Source organism: Alosa sapidissima, chromosome 21 (assembly GCF_018492685.1).
Source record: "Alosa sapidissima isolate fAloSap1 chromosome 21, fAloSap1.pri, whole genome shotgun sequence".
NCBI lineage: Eukaryota > Metazoa > Chordata > Actinopteri > Clupeiformes > Clupeidae > Alosa > Alosa sapidissima.
This window is the reverse complement of record NC_055977.1, coordinates 14130314-14156730: the sequence shown is the minus strand read 5'-3', so window position 1 is coordinate 14156730 and position 26417 is coordinate 14130314. Positions and strand designations below refer to the sequence as shown.

At 42.6% G+C, this 26417-nt stretch overlaps 1 protein-coding gene across 1 annotated transcript in view; it reads right to left on the bottom strand.

Moving 5' to 3' along the window:
• pkhd1l1.1 (PKHD1 like 1, tandem duplicate 1) overlaps window positions 1–26417 on the bottom strand; it is a 51626-nt gene that overhangs the window by 3178 nt on the left and 22031 nt on the right. Inside the window, exons 36-72 of the mRNA XM_042076821.1 lie at window positions 25199–25387; window positions 22689–22859; window positions 22119–22321; window positions 19381–20365; window positions 18671–18919; window positions 18056–18205; window positions 17569–17743; window positions 16854–17010; window positions 16292–16448; window positions 15699–15908; window positions 14974–15103; window positions 14176–14417; window positions 13757–13893; window positions 12366–13395; window positions 11818–12009; window positions 11141–11292; window positions 10755–10914; window positions 10167–10344; window positions 9727–9815; window positions 9283–9431; window positions 8583–8712; window positions 7877–7995; window positions 7080–7209; window positions 6648–6821; window positions 6291–6394; window positions 6045–6171; window positions 5740–5861; window positions 5115–5205; window positions 4597–4745; window positions 4139–4264; window positions 3882–3993; window positions 3262–3378; window positions 2576–2741; window positions 1765–1997; window positions 1302–1469; window positions 906–1063; window positions 420–555 (exon numbers count right to left, since the gene is read on the bottom strand). Coding sequence (XP_041932755.1) covers window positions 420–555; window positions 906–1063; window positions 1302–1469; window positions 1765–1997; window positions 2576–2741; window positions 3262–3378; window positions 3882–3993; window positions 4139–4264; window positions 4597–4745; window positions 5115–5205; window positions 5740–5861; window positions 6045–6171; window positions 6291–6394; window positions 6648–6821; window positions 7080–7209; window positions 7877–7995; window positions 8583–8712; window positions 9283–9431; window positions 9727–9815; window positions 10167–10344; window positions 10755–10914; window positions 11141–11292; window positions 11818–12009; window positions 12366–13395; window positions 13757–13893; window positions 14176–14417; window positions 14974–15103; window positions 15699–15908; window positions 16292–16448; window positions 16854–17010; window positions 17569–17743; window positions 18056–18205; window positions 18671–18919; window positions 19381–20365; window positions 22119–22321; window positions 22689–22859; window positions 25199–25387 — 7467 coding nt within the window. The remainder of the gene's footprint in view (window positions 1–419; window positions 556–905; window positions 1064–1301; window positions 1470–1764; window positions 1998–2575; window positions 2742–3261; window positions 3379–3881; window positions 3994–4138; window positions 4265–4596; window positions 4746–5114; window positions 5206–5739; window positions 5862–6044; window positions 6172–6290; window positions 6395–6647; window positions 6822–7079; window positions 7210–7876; window positions 7996–8582; window positions 8713–9282; window positions 9432–9726; window positions 9816–10166; window positions 10345–10754; window positions 10915–11140; window positions 11293–11817; window positions 12010–12365; window positions 13396–13756; window positions 13894–14175; window positions 14418–14973; window positions 15104–15698; window positions 15909–16291; window positions 16449–16853; window positions 17011–17568; window positions 17744–18055; window positions 18206–18670; window positions 18920–19380; window positions 20366–22118; window positions 22322–22688; window positions 22860–25198; window positions 25388–26417) is intronic.

Below are 26417 nucleotides of genomic sequence, written 5' to 3'. Positions count from 1 at the left end.
TTCATTTTTGAAATAGCAAAAATAGATAAAATAAAAGATGAAAATAGCTGAATATTCCATTCAACATACATAATAATGAAGAATACTGCACTATGGGAAAATACAGACTTGAGTTAATCAGCTCATGCCTGGCAAGACGAGAAACAGCTAGCAATTGTGGGTCTATATATCAACTTTCTGTTATGTAACAATCTAATATATCATAATAAATATGTCAACAGTAACCAGCTGAAAGACCCAAGAATCCCTCCCAACAACTAGTGATGCCGGTGCTAATGGTCTGAGGGGAGCTGCTGGATCAGTACCTGGGTATGCGGTCTAAGGGGGGAGGCTGGATCAGTACCTGGGTATGCGGTCTAAGGGGGGAGGCTGGATCAGTATCTGGGTATGTGGTCTAAGGGAGGCGGCTGGATCAGTACCTGGGTATGCGGGCTTCAGGAGCGTGTAGTCTGTGTTCTCGCTGTTCCACTCTGCGTTGGTAGGGGCCACCAGCTTATTGTTGACGTAAACATCCAGACGCTGGGGTTTCTGGTAGAATACGGCCACCCGCACAGCCTACCAAAGAAACACCCAATCATTTTTCATAAGTAACAAGCAGAGTGTGTGTATGTATGTATAAGAAAGGTTGAGAATTATGTTTATCTGTCTATGCTGCCTTTTTCAGCATTTTATTATACAGAATACTGTATATTGTTACCTTCTATATCAAGTGTGTGTGTGTGTATGTGTGTGTGTGTTTGCGTGTGAATATATGTGTGTGCGGTTATATGCGTGTCTGTATCTTGAATGCATGTGTTTTGTGTGTGTGTGTATGTGTGTCAAAAAGAGTGAGATGAGGCTGTCTGTGTGATTGTCTGTGCGCCTGTGTGCAGATGTGTATGTGCGTATGTATGTATAGTCCTAACCTCTGTGGGCTGGGCGTTGAGCATCATGAGGCGCAACTTCTGGGGGGTGGTGCTGGAGAAGTAGACGTCAAAGGACTTGCCAGTGGCAACCACGCTGTGGAACAGAGAGAGACGCTTCTGACACGTGTAGCCATTGCACCAGCCGTGGTCCTGGGGCCCTGTGGACACACACACGCACGCGCACACACACACACACACACACACACACACACACACAAAACACAAAACCTTAGGATGAACATTATTTGGTATTATTATTATTATTATTATTATTATTATTATTATATGTACTATGTAGTGTTATTATTACTACCGGTATGTTTATTAGCTTACTATTATTACTCTAATTTCTATAGTTAAAATTACTACACAACAAACAATCACAAACAATCGTACCGTTGATCAGGTCGATGTAGCCGTTTCCCAGCACAGCCACAGGAGACAGGCGCCTGGTCTCGGTATCGGCGTCCAGACTCTCGATTGCGAGCATGCGGTAGTTCAGGCTGAAGCACTCGTAGCTCTGCCACAGGGGCACGTAGGTGCAGGAGGAGTCCCTGATCACACCTGACAAACAACCACAGTAGCACATTACCTTCATCTGTCTTCAATAGAGACGGGACAGCAGGGGAGATACAATTTGATTATATCTCGTCCCAGTTAAAGACTTCTGTATTTCGATATAGAATTAACACGCAAATTTGATCGATCAATCAACCGACCAACCAATGAACCATTCGTTCATTCATTCATTCATTCATTCATTCATTCATTCATTCATTCATCCATCCATCCATCCATCCATTCATTAATTTATCATATGTGTACTGTGCATTAATCTGACTTGACATTGCTTACACACCTTTGTTGGGCGCGATTTGTTTGACAGGTATGCGGCTGCCGTTGAGGTAGGTGAGCATGACTTTCGGGATCCTGTAGTCTCCCAGGCCATGCCTGGCGTCTCCGTCCCACTCGTACTCGGATTGGGGCACCACGGTGCCCACAGCGCCCAGGAAGGTGCCATCCTCGTCCCGCAGAAGAGTCTTCTTCTTAGCGTCACAGTCCATGTCCACACAGTCGGACGGGTTCGCCTTCCTGAGGAAACAGAACCAAGCTGTGTTATAATGGACGCTCACCTTAGCATTTACAATTGTGTTACCCTAGGGTGGCCTTATGGAACCCCACCTCTACTGCAACTTCACAACTTTTCTTGTTCTGAATGTGTGTTTCCCAATTCTGTTTGAGTCATATAAGATACTGGACATCAACATTTCCATAGGTAGGTAGGTGTATATCGATCTACATCCATATATCTCAGGGCCAGAGATGTAAAAGTCCGGCCGTGTATTCATGGGTTTCATCAGGTCCCTTTCCACAGGTGTATTAATCAAACACCATGCAGTCTGCATTGATAATTAAGGTGCTTGATTTTATACACCTGTGGAAAGGGACCTGATGAAACCCATGAATTGGTTCTACCTGTACGCTTAACACAGGTGATTTCACTGAATAGCTGATCTATCTGGCTTTAGAGTTGTGCTAATCAGCTAGAAGCAGCTGATTAAGCAAATGTTTGGAACAAAAATGTGGCAAGACTTTTACTTTCTGAAGCTGGACTTTTCCACCTCAGGTCACGTGCAGGGTTCGGCACCCTGTTTGATGTCAGGACTCACTTGAAGTCGGGCCGATGAATGAGCAGTTTGCCCTCCTCCCTGCTCTCGACCATGGTGATCCGCTTCACCTGTATGGGGTGCTGGAGGTCTTCGTTATTGGGGTTAGTCATGAACATCACCGCCCTCTCAGTTGAACACACGTTCCTGAAAGCCACAAATGTTGTGTCTGGAGGATACACAGACATACACACACACACACACACACACACACTTAAAGAAATTGTTTTATAAAAAAACACAGTAAACATACAAACACCATATAGTGCATACACAGACACAACCTTTTTCGATCAAATCCTGTTCTGATTAGTAACCAATCCACCCCTCCCCTAGTCACATATAAATTGTCCCCTTGGAATTACAGGGATTACAGGGTTCTATCTACTTTCTGAGTCGTTATGAAATATTGAGCTTCAAAGTTTTAGGATTCCATAGAGTTATACTGACAAGTGGATCAAACCTCTTATAATGTCCAAAAATGCATACAACTACAAGAATCACCTCACCTTCTTAAATCGTCACAGAATAAGAATATGTCAATAATTCAATGTTTTATGTCAATTTTGACAAAAATGTCATTGAACCTTATTAATCTAAGGGGATGATTTATATGTGACTTGGGGAGGAGTGGATTGGTTACTAATCAGAACAGGACACACGCACACATTACGCTGCTTCAAACTCACCGGTGACCGTCATGAGGCCGCTGATGGCATTGTAGCTGGTGGAGCCAACGAGAGACATCCGGGGGCCAGCGTTATGGCTTGAGATGAAGGCAGGCCAGCAGATCCCAGACCTGCCACCTGTGGCACAGCAATGCTGTTATTACTGAGATAACGAGAGAGTGCCCTATAATATGGTAAAACTCTTTGCCATTCAATGAACAGGACAATAATGCATTTAGAATTCAATTCATGTTATGATAAACATCTTGATGTTGCCATTTTAAATATGTATTCAAAAAGCCATAGTCTAACTGTTCGTATGTACATTTTGCTGATGAGCTAAATGCTATGGTATGATATAGTTGTTCTGGTTCCTATTCACAAGTATAAAAAGACATGAATCTTGATACTGTTTGCTGTTATATACTATATCTGTCTCTGGTTATGTAAACATGATAGTAAAAATTATTAATATTTGATACTATTGACTCTTTACCTATGCTTCAGTTGTTCTAATCACATTTTATATTTGTAAAGCTAAAATACTTATACATGATTGAATCTGGCTTTAGCTGTTTTAACCATGTTTACAGGTGTGTAAAATGCAATGGATTTCGGTGAAGGACATGTAGGATACTGACCCATAGGAGGACGAGGAGCTCCGTGTTCTCTGGAGAGACGCACGTACGTGTCTTGCCTGGACACCGTGTCAGAGCAGTTGAAGTCCGGACTGGTGCCCACAATTAGAGCATTCTAAACCAAGAGCCACATGCATTTCCATTTATTATCACTCATGTATTTATTCAAAGGGACTGACCTTAAAATATAGATATAATAATAATAATAATATATTTGGTATTTTAATTAAATAGACCAAAACAAAGAGAAAAATACACACCTGAACTTGTACAGTTTTATCCTCATCGTAAAGGTGACTCAGAGAGGGAGGGGAGTAGATGATTGGCATAATGCCCATGCCGTTATCCACCAGAGTAACGTTAGCTATCTGCAAACTCATGGAGCCCTTTAGAAATAGACGAGTTCATTTACTTAATTAAATTCTAACACCAAGCCACAAAGCGTAGTTCAGAAGCTCAAAAGTAGGCAAAAGAATTCATTAAAATACTTGAAAATTCAGAATAATCGTGCGTAATACATCAAATAAATGGATGTTCTGAACCAAAATGCAATGGCCAAAACATTCACTAATTCACTACACTAGTAGAATGTACAGTAAATAATCACATAATTGTTATTCATTATGTATAGTGAAACAGTGAATATTTCAAACACAGCTAGGGTATGTGTTGTGTTTTGTTTTGTTGTTGTGTGTTGTGATGACCCGGGGAAACTGACCTGGAAGTAGATGCCGAAGTCAAAGCTGCGCCAGATGGTGAAGCCCTGGATGAGGGTGCAGCCCGGCAGGCCATCCATGTTCATGTGGATGCCGTAGATGCCGCCATGGGCCTCGTTATCCTGCCACGCCTGCACCGGATTTGCTGAGCCTGGTCAGGTGACACGTTATAACAGTCAGCCCAAAGGATCACAATAACTTAATTCAACTCACTTCAATTTTAATTTATATTAATTTATAGAGTGGCATTAATAGTTCAGTAGAAGCACATTTACCAGACTCTGAGGCCTGAATGTATATCATATATTACAAATTAATAATATTTTTAATACATAATGCATTAATAAATAGTGTCTGTTTAGTAGTAGATTAGTTAGTAGATATATGTAAAGCACTTTGATCTGCATTCTGTGTATGAAAGGTGCTATACAAATAAAGCTTATTATTATTATTATTATTATTATTATTGTTATATAATCAAAGTAAACAACCCCCCACAGGAAATGAAAAATGCCATTACCTGGGCATGGCTCTCCATCCATTCGGTATCCTGATCTTTCATAACCGGCAACGATGTTACCAATGAGAATCGTACTTCTGCCTTCATTCACCTACAAGAAAAAAGACGGTTTAAAAAAAAAAACTTTAAATGGTCAATAGAGATTACCCTAACAAGCCTACAGACATAAGCATACATTTCCTACAATGTGTAGACTACTGTAACTTTATATAAACTAAGTCGACTTAAAACCCTGTTCATTATAAGTGTTTGAATTTCAACTATGCTATGGTACAAAAAATATGCTGTGGTAACAAGCTTAATTGTGGGTTTTAATACAATGTATCTTAAGCATATATTATTAAAACTAACCTTAAACCCATGCCAACTGTAAGTGCATTTATAACAAAAAGGCTTTACACATTAATCATGTATAAAAGAAACAAGATTGACTTTTGGTCTAAAACAACTCTAACTACCTAGCTAGTATAAGATGATCCAAAGACTGAAGTTGATAAGAAAACTAGTTGCCTATAAAATGTACCTTAAAAAGTGACATAATATCTTGTTGCATATCTCTGCTTTCAAGGTTCAGGACCTGAGGTTTCTGTATGAACTACAAGTCCACCTGCAAGTGATCACTAACCTCTATAGAGGCTGTCCAGTCGTAGTTGAACACCTCCTCTCTGTCCTTGTAGGACCCTGGCCACAGAGTCATGGTCACCAGGTTCCGTCTGATCATGTTGTTGCTGCCCCATACTCTGATACCTTTGAGCAGAGACATCAGAGGTTTCACAAATTACAGATAAACTTGGCGTTAACTGACTAAAGCAACAGTACAAATTGAGAGAGCCACCTTCACCTACATAGACGAATCCTTTTTCACTTCCTGTCAGTCAGTATCAACATTTAGTTTACTCTGTAGAATTATCACAAAATGGAAGCGCCTACCTTCGCCTACAGTGAAGTAGATGACATTGTCATCTACCTGCATCCCATTTGTGCCAAAGATACCGATGGCAGGAGAGAAGCCATCATGGAAACCACATCCCTGGATGTAGGACTCCATATCAGACACCTAAAGGTCATAAAAAAACATCATTACATTTAAACCAAAGTTTAGTAAGCAAAAGTATGATTGTGTTTGGTTTGAGAAGCAACGTCAGAAAATGAAAACAGAAAAGTGTTTTCGCTCACCTCTCCCAGATTGAGGAAAGCCATGGAGTACCGAGGGTCACTGTAATCTGACCATCCCTCCTGTCCAGTGTGATAAAACTCCACATTCCTTATCTGGGCTTTTCCTGAGAAAGAGAGAGCAGATCACGCTTTAACATATTGTATTGTGTTATATCACATTTCAAAATGTATAAAGAATACCATGATGTTATGACATAGTATGATACATAAGTAAAGTAGGATATCATACATCCACTATATCTTTTAAAATGTCAAAATCTCTGATTCTCCCTTTTCTCCCTCCGACACACACACACACACACACACACACACACACACACATTCCCATGTGTCTGTGTTTACAGTTACATCCGTTACCTCTGTAGTCGATGCCTCCATCAGAGAAGGTGCCCACCAGCACACGGGCGCCAAACGATTGGCTGTACAGCTTGGCATGGGCGTGGCCAATGATCTTGATGTTCCTGGTCAGCAGCCCCACGTCAGCAGCCAATGTGTAGGTCCTTGAGGAACCACTGATGCTGTAGGTCTTCCCTACAATACAACAACCAATATGGCTTTTTAGTCTTTATTGAGACACAACAATGAAGAGTGGCAAAAATTATGCTGATCTAAGTTGTTGTGATCAGAAATTTGTTTTGATTATGTGGTCAATAATTTATGGTAATACAGCAGTGTAATTTTTAAAAAGTTGCTTAGAATCGCTAGCGGCACCTTTAATTCACTGTTAAACTGGCAATAAGTCCTAAAATGTGCTGTGTAGGTAAATAGACATTGTGTAGGATGACTGACCAAGGTGAGTGTGTGTAAGCGGCGCGCTCAGTGTGAGTGTCATGAGGTTATCAGAGATGGCGGCTATGGTCCTCTTCTCTGTCTGCCACGGGTCATAGCTGGTGGTGGAGATGACCACTTCATCCCCAACCTAAAACACATTCACAGGTAATAGTTATTCCACCCTCTCTTTAATTAGGGCTAAAATAAAGACCATGACATGCAATAGAACAGTCGTGGCCTACAGTACTTGTTAGGGCTTCGGGCTTGCCGGTTCGAACCCCGACCAGTGGGAACGGCTGAAGTGCCCTTGAGCAAGGCACCTAACCCCTAACTGCTCCCCGAGCACCGCTGTAGCAAGGCAGCTCACTGCTCCGGGTTAGTGTGCTTCACCTCACTGTGTGTTCACTGTGTGCTCTGTGTGTTCACTAATACACGGATGGGATAAATGCAGAGACCAAATTCCTTGTATACGCAAGTACTGTATACTTGGCCTGGAAACCTGATTTACATTTTACAATAGCACCATCTACATTTTAGTTTACAGAAACCCTTGCCCTATTGAAATAAAATGTAGCAAAAATTATCACCTTATCTTTCTTAACTCTAATGCTTCCTTTATTTTGTCTAATTTTTCAGTATCATTCATGTATCAGAATTTTTGAGTGTTCATGTCAACAGGTGTTGTGTGGACCACTAAATGGACTATTAAAATGAAACATTGGTGATATATACAGGTGTAAATGATACTGCTGATGAGCACCCATAACCAACCCTGAGAGAGGTTGGTGGGCTGATGCCCTCCGAGTGCCCCTTACCTGCCAGTCTACAGCTCGGCGGAGAGTGAGTGTATTTGTGCCAGCTTCGGCTGTGCTTGCCAGCTTGGAGTGGTAGACATTGTGGGGCTTTCCATAGAGTTCCAGAGTGCCAAACACACCTGTGAAAGTGCAAAGGCAGCATGAATAACTAACATTATTATACGGCTCTTCACAATGCAAGTAGAATGCTCCATTGACTTGAATGGGATTTCCGAAAGTTCTAGCGGCCATTATTTCTTGGGAAAGGACCTCTGAAAACAAGAATGACCGCTGTCAATGGCAACGGAGTTTGTGCTTGGAACTTCATTCAAAAGTGAAAGCAGACGGTTGATCAGCTGTGTTCTAAAGAATGTTTGATTCAAGCTCAGCGTGTGTTGCGTACTATTTGTTTCTCAGCAAAAGCCACGACGAAACGGTAACAAATAAGTGTAAAGAGACATATCATGGAGTTTATTTTTTCGTTTTGGCAAGTAGCCGTATAATAAGCGGGATAATGTATAGAACGCCGGTCATCATGGGAAAATAAGTCCCTTCAGGGCGAAACAAGACCGGTTCACCCTGTCGGGACTTATTTTCCCCATAATGACCGGCGTTCTATACATTATCCCTTACTTATTCACCATCAACCCCAGGGGCTGAGAACATTAGGCCATGATTGACTTCACTGCTCTAGCCTTCAGCTACTGCTTTTGCTTTGGGTCCTCACCCAGCACTTTGGAGCCCTGGTTGGGGCCATTGGGCAGCAGCCAGTCGGGGGTGTAGTGATCTCCCCTAAGGACAATGTCCAGTTCACCAGTAAAAGGCTTGTCCTCTGAGCCAGCAATCAGACGCCCACCCTGTAGGACAGAAGATAAGGGGCTTAACAACAGTAAGTGATTTATTTTCTTGTAAGTTGTACAGTAGATGCCACTGGTCTTCTCACTAACAAAGCTGATTGCTCAGTAGCCTAGATCAGTGTTTATCAAAGTGTGGTCCGCAAGCTATCCCAAGTGGTCCGCGAGTAGACATGGTAAAATATAATATACAGTAGATGAGTTGTTTGCAATATTGAACCAACTTGCATTTAAATCCAAACAGTTCTGCAACACTGTCTATGTAAGATATGCCAGTTTAAATCATATGAATCCTCACAATAAGCAAAGTGAAAAGACAATAAGCAAGGTGGTTCAGTGAGTAGGCCTATTGTGTAGACTATACTGTGGAAGTAGGTCTAATCTTTTATTTATTGTTTTAGCTAGGTGGTCCATGCGTTTCTTTTTTATTGGTTAAGTGGTCCTTCGTCTATAAAAGTTTGAGAAACACTGGCCTAGATCAAACAATATCTCAATGCAATAACAAGATATCAAGAAAACAAGAAAAAACGATGTCAATATGTTTCTGAATGTAAATGTGTAGTGGGAGTTCACCTGAATGGAAATGTAGGTTGCGTCCAGGACGATCTTGTTGGGAGTGGAGCGGCGAGAGCGAGAGGCGCCACCATCGCGGATCTCCAGCACACCCTTCACCGTCAGCTTGTTCAGAGCAGGGGTGTCCCCATTCAGCACCACCCAAGCGCCTAGTGACGGCCAGGATGGGGAGGAAGAGGATGAAAGATTATGGAGGTGAGGATGAGGAAGAGGATGAGGATGATGTTGATGAAGAAGACAAATAAGGAAAAAGAGGAAGAAATAATGCAATGGTAGTGGTAATAACTGATGATTATGATGATGATGATAATGATGATGATGATGATGAGGTAGTGCAAGTACACTATTAATTGCACTCAGCATATCATGTATCTGTGCTTATGTGGAGTACTGAATAAGGAATAAGAACCTGTAGTAGTTTGTTGTCAAAGTGAAATATGTTACCTGTTGGAATAACCACATTAGAGCCTGCAGAAGGCACAGTGAAGTTGTTCTCTGCAGAGGACTTCCAGAAGGACTCATCGGACCAGTCCCTGTAGTAGTAGGAAATGGAACGAAAGGTTCAGATGTAGGTTCATTAGATGCTCATCAAAATTATAGATGTGTGTGTGCGTGTGCATCCTGTATGTATATATTCTATGCATTTATGTGGGTGTGTTAGTGTGTGTGTGTGTGTGTGTGTGCGTGTGCGTGTGCGTGTGCGTGTGCGTGTGCGTGTGCGTGTGCGCGTGCGCGTGCGCGCGTGCACCTTTCAATTCAAGTCAGTTCAAGTGTCATATTCAAGCTGGGTTCTATAATGTGCTTTGAGACATATACTTATAATAATATACATATACATAAAACTGAATTGAATTGATTTGGGTAAGTGTGTGCAAGGGACTCACTTGGAGTCATCTGGTCTTCCTGTGGGCAGCGGGGCCAGTGTTGCTGGGGGCGGCGGTGTTGGGGCCTGGCATTTGGGGTAGAAGCAGTTGAACACCTGGAAGTACACGTTTCTGTCCAATTCCTGGGGGTCCACACTGGAGCGGCGTCTGCGGCTGCTTTGACTGTCTTTCCCAGAGACTGACCGAGGCACAGACAGGCAGAACAGTCAGTGTCCCGTTAGTCAGTCTGCAATCAATGCCTTGTCCACTACAGTCAGTCCAGCAGGGTCAGTGCAGACTGACGGACAGGTATTCAAGTTTGTGTCCCAGACAGTGCAGTCAACACTTAAGTTAATGTCCTAAGTTATTTAGTTAATTTTGTTACCATTACATAACATATTATCCAACCTTTTATTATACGAGTCAGAAATATTGATGCTTTGATCTTAATGCTTTGATTTTAACATTTTAAAAGATGTAGTGGATGTACGTATGATGCATTTGTTAGTTCTGAACCATGTCAAATTATTCTGAAATGGAAACAGTGTTAAGCAGAAATGGTGTTAAGCATTGACAGCTACTGTAGGTGGCAATAGAGAGTTGTCTTACTTATGTAGTACACGTTATTGGTGTCCTTATTGAAATACCAGTCTCCATTCACATTAGCAGCGTTGGTCAGAGGGGCGGTGGAGCCATTTCGCTTGTCCATAATATTGAAACTGTCTGGACTCTGGGTCAGATTGTGGTTGATGATGATGAACTCATCGTGCTGTGAGTCAGGGAGGGACAGTGGAACAGATCATGAGGAAAAATGAGAATTATACGTACGAATTATAAGTGTAAGTGAGAAACTAAAACAATATAAATCTGAAAATAAATCAGTTAAAATATAAATATACAAAACATTCATAAAAATTAACAAACCTGAATTATACACATTAAAAAAAATGTCCAATATAGAACCCCTTCTTTGTTGAGCTGAATTACCGTCTTACCTTGAATCCATAGAAGGTGGCGTCATATGAGATGTTGGTGAGCTGTTCCAAAGTATTAAAGTACCAGTTGTATGTCTGTCCAGAGGGAAGCATGGCCATCCAGCCCAGCGGGTGAGTCATCCTCTTTTTCAAATACGGAACCATGCTTGCCCCTAATGAGTAGAGCAGACATTATAGCACCTTTGATTAGAAAGCTATACATCATTTGTTATCTGTAGAAACACTATTGCCTCAACAAGAACCCTTCACACTAAATCATATTTATTTGCAAATGAGCATGGGCTTGTATGTGTATGTACTGTATGTGTGTGTGTGTGTGTGTCTGTATGTGTATGTACTGTACAGTATGTGTGTGTGTATGTGTGTGTGTATGTGTGTGTGTGTGTGTGTGTGTCTGTATGTGTATGTACTGTACAGTATGTGTGTGTGTATGTGTGTGTGTATGTGTGTGTGTGTGTGTGTGTGTGTGTGTGTGTGTGTATGTGTATGTACTGTACAGTATGTGTGTGTGTATGTGTGTGTGTATGTGTGTGTGTGTGTGTGTGTGTGTGTGTGTGTGTGTGCGTGTCTGTATGTGTATGTACTGTACAGTATGTGTGTGTGTATGTGTGTGTGTGTGTGTGTGTGTGTGTGTGTGTGTGTGTGTGTGTGTGTGTGTGTGTGTATGGAGGACTTACCAAAGCCATTGGAGATGACGGCGAAGTTGCCCTCCAGGGAAGTTGGTTTAGGGTGGTTGAAGGCCAGACGGTGGAAGTGGACGCTGGGGTCACAGATGAGCCCGGGGAAGCCGATGCTCCACTCGTCACGAGGCGTGCAGAGAGACGGGTCCAAGAGGGGGCTCGCTGGGGCTACCTTACTGCCCACAGTGCCTGGTCAGAGCATGACATATGACAGTGGTCATAACGTGAGTCTGGTCATAACGCATATTACAGTGTAATAACATGACATATTACAGTAAATATATCGTAAGTCTGGTCATAACATAACACATTAAAGAGGTTATAACCTATTACATTAGTCAGAACATAACATATAACAGAGGACATAATATGAGCCTGATCCTGATATAATAGTACACTAAAAATACACTGGGGAGTTATTGTTAATTACCTGACAATGGACAGTGTATGTTGCAGCAGGGAGGTATCAAAGCTCACATTTAGATTTCTAATCAAAAACAGTAATCAAAGGCATCAAAGCCAGTGTTGTGAGGTGTGGTGTTTACCTGTGAGGGAGCCGTCCAGGTCGATGAGGTTGACCTCGTGCTCCCATCTGAAACTGGCCTTATTGGGCGAGTTGTAGTACTTGATCCCAGAGAAGCGGGCTCCCCAGCCTCCGCACCGGTCAATGCAGGTCCCATCAATCCTAGCCACGCCGATGGCTGCGCAGCTTTTTCGGTCGAAGTTCATGAACGTGCTCGAGATGACGCTCATGCCATCGTCCAGCGGCAGAATGACCCCACTGGTCGAGCAGTAGTTGTCGCCGAGCATCAGCTCGTCCACGTGGCCCACCAGGGTGCTGTTAATGACCGCTGCCCCAAGCTCCTCGCCAAAGTCCCCGACGAAGTCGCTGATGATGCGCTTCCCCTCGATGCCCGCCTTCTCGTTGTTGACCATGACGAAGCCGCTGAACTGCACCGCTCCCACGTCCACCCACTCCGCGCCCTTCTCACAGTTCCAAGTGGTCAGTGTGCGGAACACGGCTGGCTCAGGGACCTTGCGATTGCAGTGGCCATCCTTCACCGGGAAGTACTCCTTGAAGATCCACAGGCCGAACCAGCCTTGCGAGTGGACGGTGTTGTTGGAGAACTCACCAAGGGGCACGCGCTTCTGGCAGATGTTCGGGTCATAGCTGGGGCCATCGGGGTGTTCGTGCATTCGGTACCAGAACCCAAAGTGGGTCCCGCCGGCCGCGGCGTTGTGTCGGATCACGTTGTTTGGGTTGGTGACCCAGTAGGCGGCGGGTGTGACGTCGTCGTTGAGCAGGCTGGTGCTCTGTCTTACGAACACGGCCAGATTGTACTGGACCACGTTGCCCGTCTCAATGCCGTCCTCGATGAAGAAGGCGCCGCCCATGATGTTGTAGATGACGTTGCGCTCCACCAGGAGGTTGTGTGTGTTGTGGATGGTCACGGCGCGGTTGTAGGTCTGGTGCAAGGCACAGCCGCGCACGTAGGACTTGAAGTTGACGTCGCCCATCAAGTGCCAGTGGATCGGGTAGCGGCCCAGACGGAAAGCCTGTCCTGCGTTGAAGAGCTGCGGAGGGTGGACACACTCTATGAGACTCATCCCACCCTTCCAATGACACACTACTATTCAAAAGTTTTTTTCTCTGTGTGTGTGTGTGTGCCATGAGATCCATCCATTCAATATAGGAACTTATATTCATATAGTCAAATAATTGTGTCCTTCAAACTTTGCTTTCATCAAATACGGTAATCCTCCATTTGCATTGTGAACGTGTGTGAATGTGAATGTGTATATGAATGGGTCAAATGAAGAGCATAAATCTGTAAAGAGCTTTGGAGAAAAAGAGCTACAAATGCAGTCCATTTACCATTTACAATTTACCAAACGTTATTTAAAAAACCAAGCATCAGTGACAATGGGACAGTACCTCGACATGTTCAATTCGGCCGATGGCCAGGTTCTTTCCTGGTCTGGGGGCGTGGAACATAATGCAGCCTCCAAACTGGTCACTTCCTGTCTCCTCTCCAAATCTCCCCTGGAAGCAGGTCTGTGTTGCAAACTCACCTGACCAAAATAAATATGATTTAAAATTTGCCATTTAAAATAATAGCTATGTAGTACTGTTTAAATATCATTGAAATGGATGGAGTTTGTAAGAGAATTTTACAAAATCACGAGCAAAACAAAATGGTAATCTAATCCCAGGGTATATTGAAGATTATATCTGTCAAATGAGAAAAATCTCCTAATAATACTGCACATACTTGCGTAGCTATGTTTATGTTAAATGTATGCACTCAAAACTTAACCATTTGAAATAGGTGCTGTAATCATGCTCTTGCACACCTGTATTAAAGCCGGCTGGACAGGCCTCGACCTTGTCGTTCCACTCAATGTTGTTTGATCCGCGCACAACAATGTTCCTGGTGAGGAGGCCCACCTCCGCACGGGCCTCGAACTCTGTCCCGTCGGGCAGCGTGACGGTCACCCCCAAATGGGTGTATTCCAGGGGCTCCGTCAGTGCAACCATTCGGCCGTCTGACGACACGGCGGAGATGAATCTCACCTCGCTTTCTTTCTGGCTGTGCCTATGGGAGTCACAAAAACAGACATATGTCGGTGGTTGGTGAAGTGTTTTGAGGAATGCTTTCATCAGCCAACTACTTTTGGCATCATCTTCAGATTCATTTTGATGGTATTTGATCATGTGAAGGGCAGATAAACACATGTCCTTCCTAGCCGCTGCCCAGGATATTATGCACAACGCAGTTCTGTATTCTGGGCAAAATTTGTTTTTAAAGCAGGACATTGCTGACTATTGTCAAAAGACACCAGTTAGCCTTCAATGCTCATGCAGTGCCTCCAAATAGCTCACTAGTTGCTGAATCACGCTGGTGGATGGATGAAACTACTATCTCTCTAGGGACTTTGCCTCCATATTGACAAAAAAATGTGTTTTGGCATTTGTCCTTAGCTCCACAATGAAAACAATGAGGAAAACTCAACCTTATTGCTGTTTATTCTGAACAAAAAGAACAAAGATTTTTTTTTTTTTATCTACTGGAAATGCACACAAACACACACACTTCCTGTGTCTGTACACAGAAAGGGCTCATGTGTCCCTCGTGCTGCTCTGGGGTATACCTGTGACCGGTGGTAGCGATGACCAACTGGTCTCCACTCTTCCAGGTAACTGGGTGGGTGAGTAACAGCGTGGATGAGCCGTTTTCAGCCGTCTGAGCGAGGCGTGTCCAGGTGACAGGGACGGGGATACCTGGAGGAACAGGGATCAGAGTAAGATGGGTAAACAGAGAGACCCACTGCAGGGGCATTGGTGGGGACAGTGGTGTCTGTGTCAGGGGCTTAGCGCCTCTCTACAGTAGGTCAAGTGCCACCCAGAGGGGCTGATTTGCATAACTTCAGCCCCCAGAAACCACTTTTCTGGGTCATTTGTAATCTTTGGTTATATTTCTGACAAGTCTGTCAATAAGACAATACTGGAAATTACTGGAGAGATCTCCTAAAACCGAGGCTGTCTGCTCAGTGACACGTATCATGTACATCTTCTAAAATGGAGGGTTTTTAAACATCAACCAGTTTCAATATTGTATTGAAGTCATTAAAGATGATAAACCAGAATTACCTAATAATCACCTGAGAATAAACTGTTTATCTGACAGACCAAAATTCAGGAACAAATAAACACCATTCTATACAATGTATTTTAATTTCATTTAATTTTATATATACATGTTATTTGGTGGAAAGAATGTTTAGACATATTATATACAGTATATATATCCTGTAGATCTATCAGATGTGGGGTGATGATTTTATAGACTAGAAATTATTTCATAGATAATATTTACCGTGGAGGTCGAGCACTCCCTCTCGCACGCCCAGAGTCTTGGCTCCGTAGACGGGCAGTTCGGGTGAGCGCAGGTCTCCGTGAAGAGTGATGATGGCCTTGTGCTGGAACGGTTCCTCTTCGGTTCCAACCTGCAGCGCTCCTCCATCTGTGATAAGGATGTTCTCCGCCTGAAGCTCGATGTCCTTCTCATCAAACACCAGCTTTCCACCTGGCATAGATGATCAGGAGAACGAGGGTTAGATATTTTTATTTGGGACACTGTATTAGTGTACATGAAATGTAATCTACAGTAATATGAAGACAACAGGAATCAAAAAATTACATAAACAATACATATAATAAGTGGCAGGTGAAATAAAAAAAATACATAGAAAATAAACAAACAAATAAATCACCACATTAATCTTCATATAAAGTGCAAACTAAATATCTGCAGAATGCACTATTTAACATTATAATGACTGTGTACAATACTTGAACATAATTACGTTTATAAGTATGGTTAATGTCAATGTTATTTTACATTTGATTTTTTTATGGTGTCAACAGCTCGTCTCTCCACCGGGTCAGTGAGACGTTGTTAATGCTAACCTTGGATGAGGAGCATCTTGAGCACGGGGGTGCTGGTATCCAGAAGGATGGTTTGGCCTTTGGTGATGACGGCGAATGAGCCCTTCTCAGGGGGAGAGAGTCCACCCCAAGTGTAGCGAGAGGACCACACGTCGATGTAGAAGAAGTCTGCATGGTTCTGCAAAAACGGACCAAACCACAAGAGTGTGAGGAAAGTGTGTAAGGTATGTGTAAAATCTGAGATTGGAAGATCAGAGCCCAAATGTAAAAACAAATCAAGGACTTATTAAGTTATGGTAATAATAGTGATGATGATAAATTTAGTGAAGCATTGTTGTTGGAATAGTCACAAAATTCAAACAGGTCTGAGGTCAGTTCGGCTTCCGTTCAATATGTGATTTGACAAAAAAATGAAAAATTTGAAGCCTAGACATTTGGCATTTACTCAGTACTCTTCCACATTGAAGTCCATACTGAATTATGTAATAAGAATAAGAATTTGAAGAATTTGATCAAGAACAAGGTCAAGATCTCAATGTTCTGTTGGAGAGGACTGGTTATAAGTGACTTCTTATCTCCTCACCATCAGTGCAACACCTTTGTCTCCGACCTCGACGCGGACTTTGGTCTCCTGAGATCGGGCCTGGGCGTTGGTAACACAGATGATGGTGGTGTCGTTGGCAGACATCACATCACACACAGAGCCTGCGATTGTCACACTAACTTTACCGCTGTTAGAGCTGCAGAGATTGAGACACAAACTTGTGTAAGAAATGATTCCAGTGAATTTTCATTATTATTATTATTATTAATATTCATGACGGACGCAAAAGAATTCAGAATGTTCACAGAACAGAATATATATTTTGTACTAACAATAGTAAGTATTACATTTTCGCAATTGTAATTTGATTGTTTTTATTGATTGCTTCATTTAACTTTGTATTTTGATTGTTTCATTGAAGTTTTCAATGTTATTTAAGTACAGCTACTCTTAATACCAACAAACATAATGATTTGTATAATCCTGTCATGTATGTACTGTATTTAATGGTAGGCCTATTTCTGGTAAAACCGGTTCACTTAAGTTTAAATTAAGATTTCACATATCAGTTCATGACACTGAGTTCAGTGTAGCATGAAAATTGCCTCCAGCGAGGCATAGAAATCAAAACACGCCTGTTGCCGACAAACAAACTCAGAGACAAAATGTCCCAGTGCCTGCTGGCAGTAATTTAAGGTGTTCCTCGTCCCCATTGTGTTCCTCTGGTTCTGTCAGCTCCGGTTCTCGCCCACACCTGAAACCGGAGCCGGTGATTGTCAGTCTCGTGCCGCCGGCAGTTCCCCCTCTGCGAGGAGAGACGTCGGTGATGGCTGGCGTCAGGGAGGATTTGTAACTGTATCCATCGGATATGTTTACGGAGTCTTTGCCGTTAACCACCGTGACTGGGCAGGAATGTGTTGCATCACTTCCTGTGAAGGGCAGGTGCATCGCAAACTCCATTAACACACAGGCATGCAGGTAAAATGTGAGCGAAGCTCACTGATATCATCGCAACTTATCACAAAAACATCTCAAAGCGCTTGTGATCTTGAGTTATTTTCAAATCTTGCATTCCTCTCTCGATTGTTCAAAACCTTGTCATCGCAGCACAATAGAGAACAAAAGAATAGAACTCATAGATAACTCCCAATGAACTGTTAAACCCTTTAGATAGGCCCTATGGTGACTATGATTATGTGACTATGATGATAACTGACGACTATGATTACGTGACATCTTACCATTGATGGGTGGAGTACGACAGTGCAGCTGAGTGGATGAGGACATGTTTCTGTTCACCTCACACTCGCCCCCACAGATCCGCACCTGGGAGTAGCGAGGGTCAAACCCTGTGCCCTCAACTCTCACCATGTTGCCCCCACCAAGACCTCCTACAGGAGAAAAAACACATACACAAGAAGAGGACAGAAAATATCACGGATCTGTTCAAATAAACATCACAATTAGAACAGAATAAGGATGCAAGCTAATGAGCACATTCTGCTATAATATATATATATATATATATATGTTCAAGAGCATGAAAAGAACTATAGAAAGATATTATAGATCATAGATCTGTTCAAATAAACATCACATTCAGAATAGAATAAGGATGCTAGCTAAAGAGCACATTCTGCTATAATGTTCAAGAGCAGGAAAATAACTACACGAATATGTTCATATGATTGTATTATGATAGAGAAAAGTGTAATTGTCATCTCCCCAACACATATTTTGTATGCAAATGATTCACATTGCAATAACTCATATCAATTGAAATTTGGAGGTAAAGGTGATATGATTTTTGTTTTGTTTGTTTCTGAAGAAATTTGAGCTCAATAAGAGTGCATTACCCTCAGATGGCACCACGCCAGTGAGTTGGAGCTCATAGTTGAATACGACGTTGGATGTGGCATAACCTTTGACCTTGTGCTGAAGCATGATGGGAAAGGTGCCTCCAGCGTGTTCACCCACGGCACACGTGACCAGAGTGTCTGTCACCGTGGCCACGATACAGGCGACACCGGCGATCTTGACTGAGATCAGACTGGCGTCAGACCCAAAGCCTGTGCCGGTGAGCGAGATGACGGTGTTGCTGAGTCCTGTAGAAGAATCAGAAGAGATGGGAAGAGAGATGAAATCTGACCAGCATGACATCAAGGTATCTAAACTGGGCAGGCAAACATCTAGGCAACTAAATGATTTTACAAAGCATGATTTTTTTTTTGTGTATTTATTTGGTTTTTACATTGACGCATACAATTCTATATGACAATCATTATTATTGCTTTGCTACTACATGAACTTTACCAAAGAATATGGTAACTGAACCTAAAACTTACTCTATAATTATGAGACAATGTGATCGTGTGGTTTCGTGTACATGACCAAGCAAGGCAAATAGCCAAGTAAGGCAAGACTAAAAGAGATCTTCAGTGGAAATCTCCATTTAAAAGATCCTTTAGATAGGACTAGGCTTAATCCATTTATTGGGTAACTGGCCCAAAATTATTCATTAATTCTTAGCATAATCTAGATTAGAACAGGTGGGGCTTGTTCCTACCTGTGGCAGGGCTGACACCGGTGACCTTAGGTGTCTGTGCCTGTGAGTAGCTAAAGGTGAGTGCTGGGTACTGCACCCCCAGGACCCCCACGAGCACCTTCACCTGCGCTGCATTATGAGGAGGAGTCAGGCAGTGCACCTCCCCTGGAGTCACCTCCGTGATCCAGCAGGGGGCGCCATCCAAGCGGACACTGGTGTTTCCTAGCAAGAAGCCGTTACCCGTCAGCACCAGAGGGGTGCCGCCAGCTGTGCTGCCTGCGTTGGGACTGAGGGTGGCCCGGGTGGCGCTGGTCAGGGTGACGTCTCCCAACGCCAAGCCTCGGCTCATCACCACCACGCTGAGCGGGTGAGAGCCGGCGGGCAGTGGCCCAACGGAGAGGGTGATGGTGCTGTCGGTGACGTCCGTCACCTCGAGGCTGATGTCCGCGGCGTGGACGGAGACGTCTGTGGCGTCACTGCCAAAACCGGTGCCGTTGACCGCGACAGTCGTCAGGTTGCCGCTGATGGTGTTGGGGTTGACGCCAAACACCTGTGGTGCCAGCTCTGCGGAGTAGGTGAAGGTGCAGTCGCCTGCACACGCGGAAGCGATGGAGCCCATGTGGATGACCACTGACCCGCTTCGGGGACCAGTGGTGGACGGGGACGTCTGGCACATGACTGTGGTGTAGTTTGCCCACAACAGTTGGCATTGGAGCCTATCCACTGTCACAGCTACACTCTCTGAGAACCCAGAACCGGTGATGGTCAGCTTGGTGTGTCCAGTGACGCTGCCACTCGACGGGCTCACAGAGTCCACCACGGGCAGAACCACGAAGCGCCGGTCGAACTCGCTGGGCGCTGTGTTGATGGCAGTGCCCAGGTTGTTCACCCGGACGGTGACGGGAAGTGGGGTGCCAATCTCAGCACCACTGTCTGTGCTAAGCTGGCAGTAGATCTCGAACTCAGTGCTGTTGACCACTTGACATGAATGATCTCCAACCATCACCTGCATTAGAGCATATCTCAGTACCTCGTACAAATGCTACTCCTAAACATGGTCATATAATAAATTATTAAAGATTATTAATAAATAATCTATTAATTTCTGTTCATTCTTCTGCTCTGAAAACATTAAACAACAAATATACATCAACCCTCTTTATATTTAGCCGACACCTTCAAAAATGTGCTATGGATTTAAAGATTTGAGAATGTAAGGAGTTTTTGTCTGAATTCGGCTTCTCTTAAAACATTTTAAGTTGTGTCATTCCAGGATGAACAGTTCTGGAAAAAATTAAGAGACCACTGCAACTCCTATGGTTGCTGAGTGACATTCGAATGAGTTGACAGTAGGGTTGGGCACCGAAACACGGTTCTAATATGGCACCGGTGCCGACGCAAACGGTAGTAACTGCATCGAATAACAACGTGGATTTCGGTGCCCCATTTCGGTGCTTAAATCGCGTTGTTTTTTTAATTCATTTTTTTATAGGAGGCACCACTGCATGCCATGCGCCATCTCTAACGTCTTGCTCTGATAGCAACACACCCAGATAGGCTACAGTTAGCTAACAAACACTGGATGTATAAACCAGAGGGGTGCATCACATAGGCGAGTGGACAGTATTTGACAGCTTGCATGAGCCCATATCACGAGCTTCTGTCAAAATCTAGCATATTGGGCCTAACTACACACAAGCAAAAGGCTATGAAACAACATCAGTATACCTTACACAATATCCTTGCTAATGCGCTAACTGGCATTTATTTGAAATGTTCGGCAAAGTTGTAAGGTCAAATAGTTGGAGTTTTCACATTGTGTTCTAAACAACATAATGGCATGATATTGATCTTTCTTGTGCATATAGCATCACAATGAATATGAAGATCATGTTAAAAGTTAGCTGGCAAAAACATAAATATGTAGGTTACATACCTGATGTCACTGAGCTGTCAAAGAGGCTACTGGAACCATCTCCGAGATTCTCTGTATGTTATCGCTAATTAACTCAGCTGGTGTTAGCGCATAGCCATAGTTGCTGTTGAAATGCCTAGGCCTACTAGCGCTGGGAATCTAAACACTTCAACACCGACATAATGTAGCCTTACATGTTCAAAACTATTGTGTGTTATGGGGGAAGACATTTCTTTAAGCATTTGGGAACACACTGAAATGAATTAACTGGAAAGCAGTCTTTGTTAGATTAGCTTGCTTGCAAATGCCATTGTCCATGACCTGTCAGTTCTATGGCAAGCGGTTTTAACATACCTTATGGCAAACCGCCTACACTGGGTAAACTTCAAAGCAGAGCTTACCATTGTGTGCATCCATGGCAAGCTGTTTTAACATTTAAATGTATTATGCGTAGGAGCAATGAGATATTGATAGTAAATTGAATATAACAGTTCAATTTCATGTTCAAATTTGTCTTATCAATACAAAAAAGCAATTCATGCTTTAGACCATTTTAATTTAAAAACAAAGTACCGGTTCAGGCACCGTTTCGGCACCGGAACCGTTTTAAAAGTATCGATTTAGCACCGGTATCGGATAAAACCCAAACGATACCCAACCCTAGTTGACAGTCATATTCAAATTTGCAGTGGTCTCTTCATTTTAAATATGACCGACAACTCATTCGAATTTCATTCATGCAACCGTAGGATGACATCACAAAAATGTGCAATGGGCTCTTAATTTTTTCCAGAGCTTGTACGTAAGTAAGTGTGAGGACTTTGTGTAGTGTGTGTGATTGTACCTCGATGGCACAGCTTTGGGATCCAAAGCCCATGCCCTGGATGTGGATGAAGTCGTGGGCATGGCCGCTGGAGGGTGAGATGGCATGCACAGTGGGACTGGCACAGCGGGAGAAGCTGAAAGAGGTGCCGTTAGAAGGGGTAGGCTCGGGGCAGTTAGGGGCTGTGGTACACTCCTCTACATCCCTGCTCACTCGACGCATAGCTGGAGAGGGAGGTAAAAACGGTCATTTATTTTATTTTATCTGTTTATTTGTTTGATTGCTTTGTTTTCTGGAAAAAAATATAATATGTGCTATCAAGTCAAATTCTAGAGTTTAGTTGCATGGATAAAATTTAATTTCCCAAATGATCTATAATTTCTTGAATTTCCCCTTGGGGATCAATAAATTATCTATCTATCTATCTATCTATCTATCTATCTATCTATCTATCTATCTATCTATCTATCTATCTAATTTAATAATAAAAGACAGTGTTGGACATTTACATGAAGTGACACATGACATCTGGTGAATTTTACGTCTGTTTTTATGATACAAAACCGTACGTATGATATAGGCGGTGTTTACCTGGTCCACTCATAGCTGTGAATCCTCCCACAGTGACGTACAGTTCTGGACGACTCTCCTCGACGTCTCTAACAGTCACAACCCCCTGCAGGCTCTTTTCATCTGTGCTGTCCACGAAGCCACTGCTGTAGTAGTAGACCCCGGGGGATGTGAACTGATAGCGGAAGAATCCTGGAGACAGAGGAGGAGAAGGGTGGGTGGGTGGGTGGGGGTTGGTGTGGATAGGTATCGAGTGATTGGGCTGAAACTGGTTACCTAGGTACCCTAGGTTTTTTGAAGAGTGAAAACAGGAAACTTTTGAGTGACCTTGTATCACCTGCATATTTATTGTTATAAATGTTCTGTTTTCATGGTGTTACATCTCCAAGTTATACCAAGGTGCAGTATGTCGTTGTGATGCTTTTTTATAGTTATAGTTAAGTCTTAACCCAGAAAGTGCAAAGACACAATGGTATGTAGAGGTTAAACAAATCTGTTAATAAATAGGCTACATGCCTATGCATATCATCTTGCAATCTTCCTCAGGACATGATGGTAAGTATATCAAGGGTGGTGAAGGCTGTCAAGTAGTCACAGTAACACCAGATAATTAGCACAGGTAATCAAGTAGGTGTGTCAACTATTAGGTTAGAGCATTTACACAATACTTATAATCAAGTAGAACAGGTCTCCCACAAAAACAGTCTCAGTCATATGTCAAAATACACAACAATGTATGAGGTCAGTAGTATTGTATTTGTGCACTGCACTGATTTAGTGTGACTGTTTTTTATACAGTTAATGCTTAATGTTATATTATCTGATGATTTCTTTGATCCCTGGTTCGAATTGACCTACTTAATATGAATCCACTATAACCTGTGCCTGTGTAGCTGTCAGCTGTTACTGTGATTGCTTGGCAGCAGCCAACACTTGTGAACTGCCACTGCTACCGTTTTTATACCCCGAGGTTGAAATGCGTAGGCGTGCAGCCTATTTATTTAAAGACTTTGTCTAATGATCACAGAGCAGTGTGCCTTGGAGTGTCAGGTTAAGGTTTATTGACTGCTTGGTATTATTTATGTTTTCCTTATTTTTCCATATGTATACTTATTCTTTGTCTCCTGATAAAAACACCCACTTGTTTACTAGTTTTTCATTAGTGGTATGGGCCAACATTCAGATTCAAACATTATGTGTGTGTGTATATAAATATAATATATTAAAGAACATAAATATATAAAAATAGATCCATAAGAGTAGGTAAAAGTACAGTGTAATATAAATATAAATACAGTGTGGCTAATGAGTCACACTGTTATCTATCTATCTATAGATATATATTCTGGTACACATTTCTATGTCCTATGTTCTACATTTAAAAACATTGCTGTTAATCCTTTTATGAGTACATGACAATAAACTTGAACTTAAACTTATAACTCTATAGCCATTTCTTAATATACATTCAAGGTAACATCCTAAAAGTAATTTAGTGAACTACTTACTACTTAGATGTCAAGGAAGAATGTCAAAAAATCTATGCTATGTTATACTAAGTATAGTAGGCTGATAAACCTGTTTGTGGTGGACCACCACAGCTAGACTGAAATTACACACAACATACTGGAGGGGCGACATTTTTTTTCCTTGAGGTGGTGTTTATGATGGGTGTGTGTGATGCGGATTTTCCCATGTCAACCTGAAAACAGGCCCCCAGGACAGTGAACGATAGATGGCAATACATAGAGGCTAAGATGAGTGAAGTTAGAGTTAGAGATTCAGAGACAGACGCTGTGAAACAGGAATGTGCAGCTCCTGTCTCAGTGTAGGCCAAATTGCACAAGAGTGTCCTGAGTTTTCATCATGGCTGCTTTGAGGTCTTCAATCATCACATTTAATATGTGATGCAAGCAGGTGAAAATATTTCACACAAAAACTACTTGGGTGAGAACTTTACCTGGTGCTCAAGTGTAAAAGTATTTCTCAGAGCATGCAAAGCATAATAAATTTAACATCAATCAATCATTTTTTTCATTCAGACATTAAAATGGCCAATGGCACTGGGTTTTATGCTGACTGTTCTGAAACAATACATTGCCTTCTATATGTATAACTATTCTGAGTTCTATGTGTCAACCCTTCTCTATGTGCCAAACCTCTCCACAAAATAAGACTTTCCACTTCTTTAAATAGGAAACCCCCACTATTGCCTGTTGCCTAGGTTTAATCTTAATGAAACACATCTGTAAATAGATGTCTGGCACAAAGTACTTGCATGCTGAAACAAAGCTAAAATCTCCAACCCCCCCCCCCCCCCCCCCCAACACACACACACACACACACACACACACACACCGAACTGAGCTTTTCACCAACATTGTTGTGTGCCAGTTAAGTTTCTGTTTGTATTAAAGTTAAAATAAAATATAATGTTGATATGAGAATAAATGTCTGGTGTACCTGTCCCTGTTTGTTTATAATGAACAAAACTAATATAGCGTTGATATGAGAACAGGTGTGTGTTGTACCACTGGGAGTCTTGGCGTCTCCGCTGGTGAAGGCGCGCCCGTCGGGGGTGGTGCTGCTGGGGCTGGCCACGCTGAACACCCTGAAACCCACGTCCTGGAGGAAGGCCGGGGCCTCCCACCGCCACACCACCGTGTCCCCCACTGTGGCCAGGGCTGCCGCAGGGCTCCACGCATACCCCTCTCCATGACCTGCACACACACACACACATGTACATAAACATAGAAATACACACACACACACACACACACACACACACACACACACACACACACACACACAGATGTACATAAACATATAAATATACACATACACACACACACACACACACACACACACACACACACACACAGATGTACATAAACATATAAATATACACATACACACACACACACACACACACACACACACACACACACAGATGTACATAAACATATAAATATACACATACACACACACACACACACACACACACACACACACACACACAAATACAAACACACCAAACAAACCCAAACACACACACACACACAAACACACAAACACAAATACAAACACACCAAACAAACCCAAACACACACACACACAAACACACCAAACAAACCCAAACACACACACACACACACAGATGTACATAAACATATAAATATACACATACACACAAACACACAAACACAAATACAAACACACCAAACAAACCCAAACACACACACACACACAGACACACAAACAAACACAAACACAGACAAACGCAGACAAAGACTCCCCCGCAAACACACCCTAAACATGTGGAGACACATGGGTAATTAGCAGAGTGGTCAGTAACAATCAGGCAGGCTAGGTCACAGGTGACACAAGTCCTAAGTATCTAGTCTAGTCAGACTACCTCGATCATTAGCATAACCGTATTGCTCAAAGGGTGGCATTACGTGAATGACGTGACGTGACATGACTGATTGACTGATATGGCTGACTTGTGACAGACTTGTTTGACAGATTTAGTGTTTTGAGTGACACCACATGTATTAAGTGCACGTGATTCTGAATGTGCTGTAGTACGGTGCGTGTTAACAATCTGTCAAATAAATCATACTGTGAAGATGCTGACTACATCTTCCCTGTTTTAGAACACAGTTTTTAATTGAATGCACTTTTGCACATGTTCCTGTCTGTGTGTTATCTGACTAACTGTCTGCAGGTGAAAGTAATAATTGTTAATTA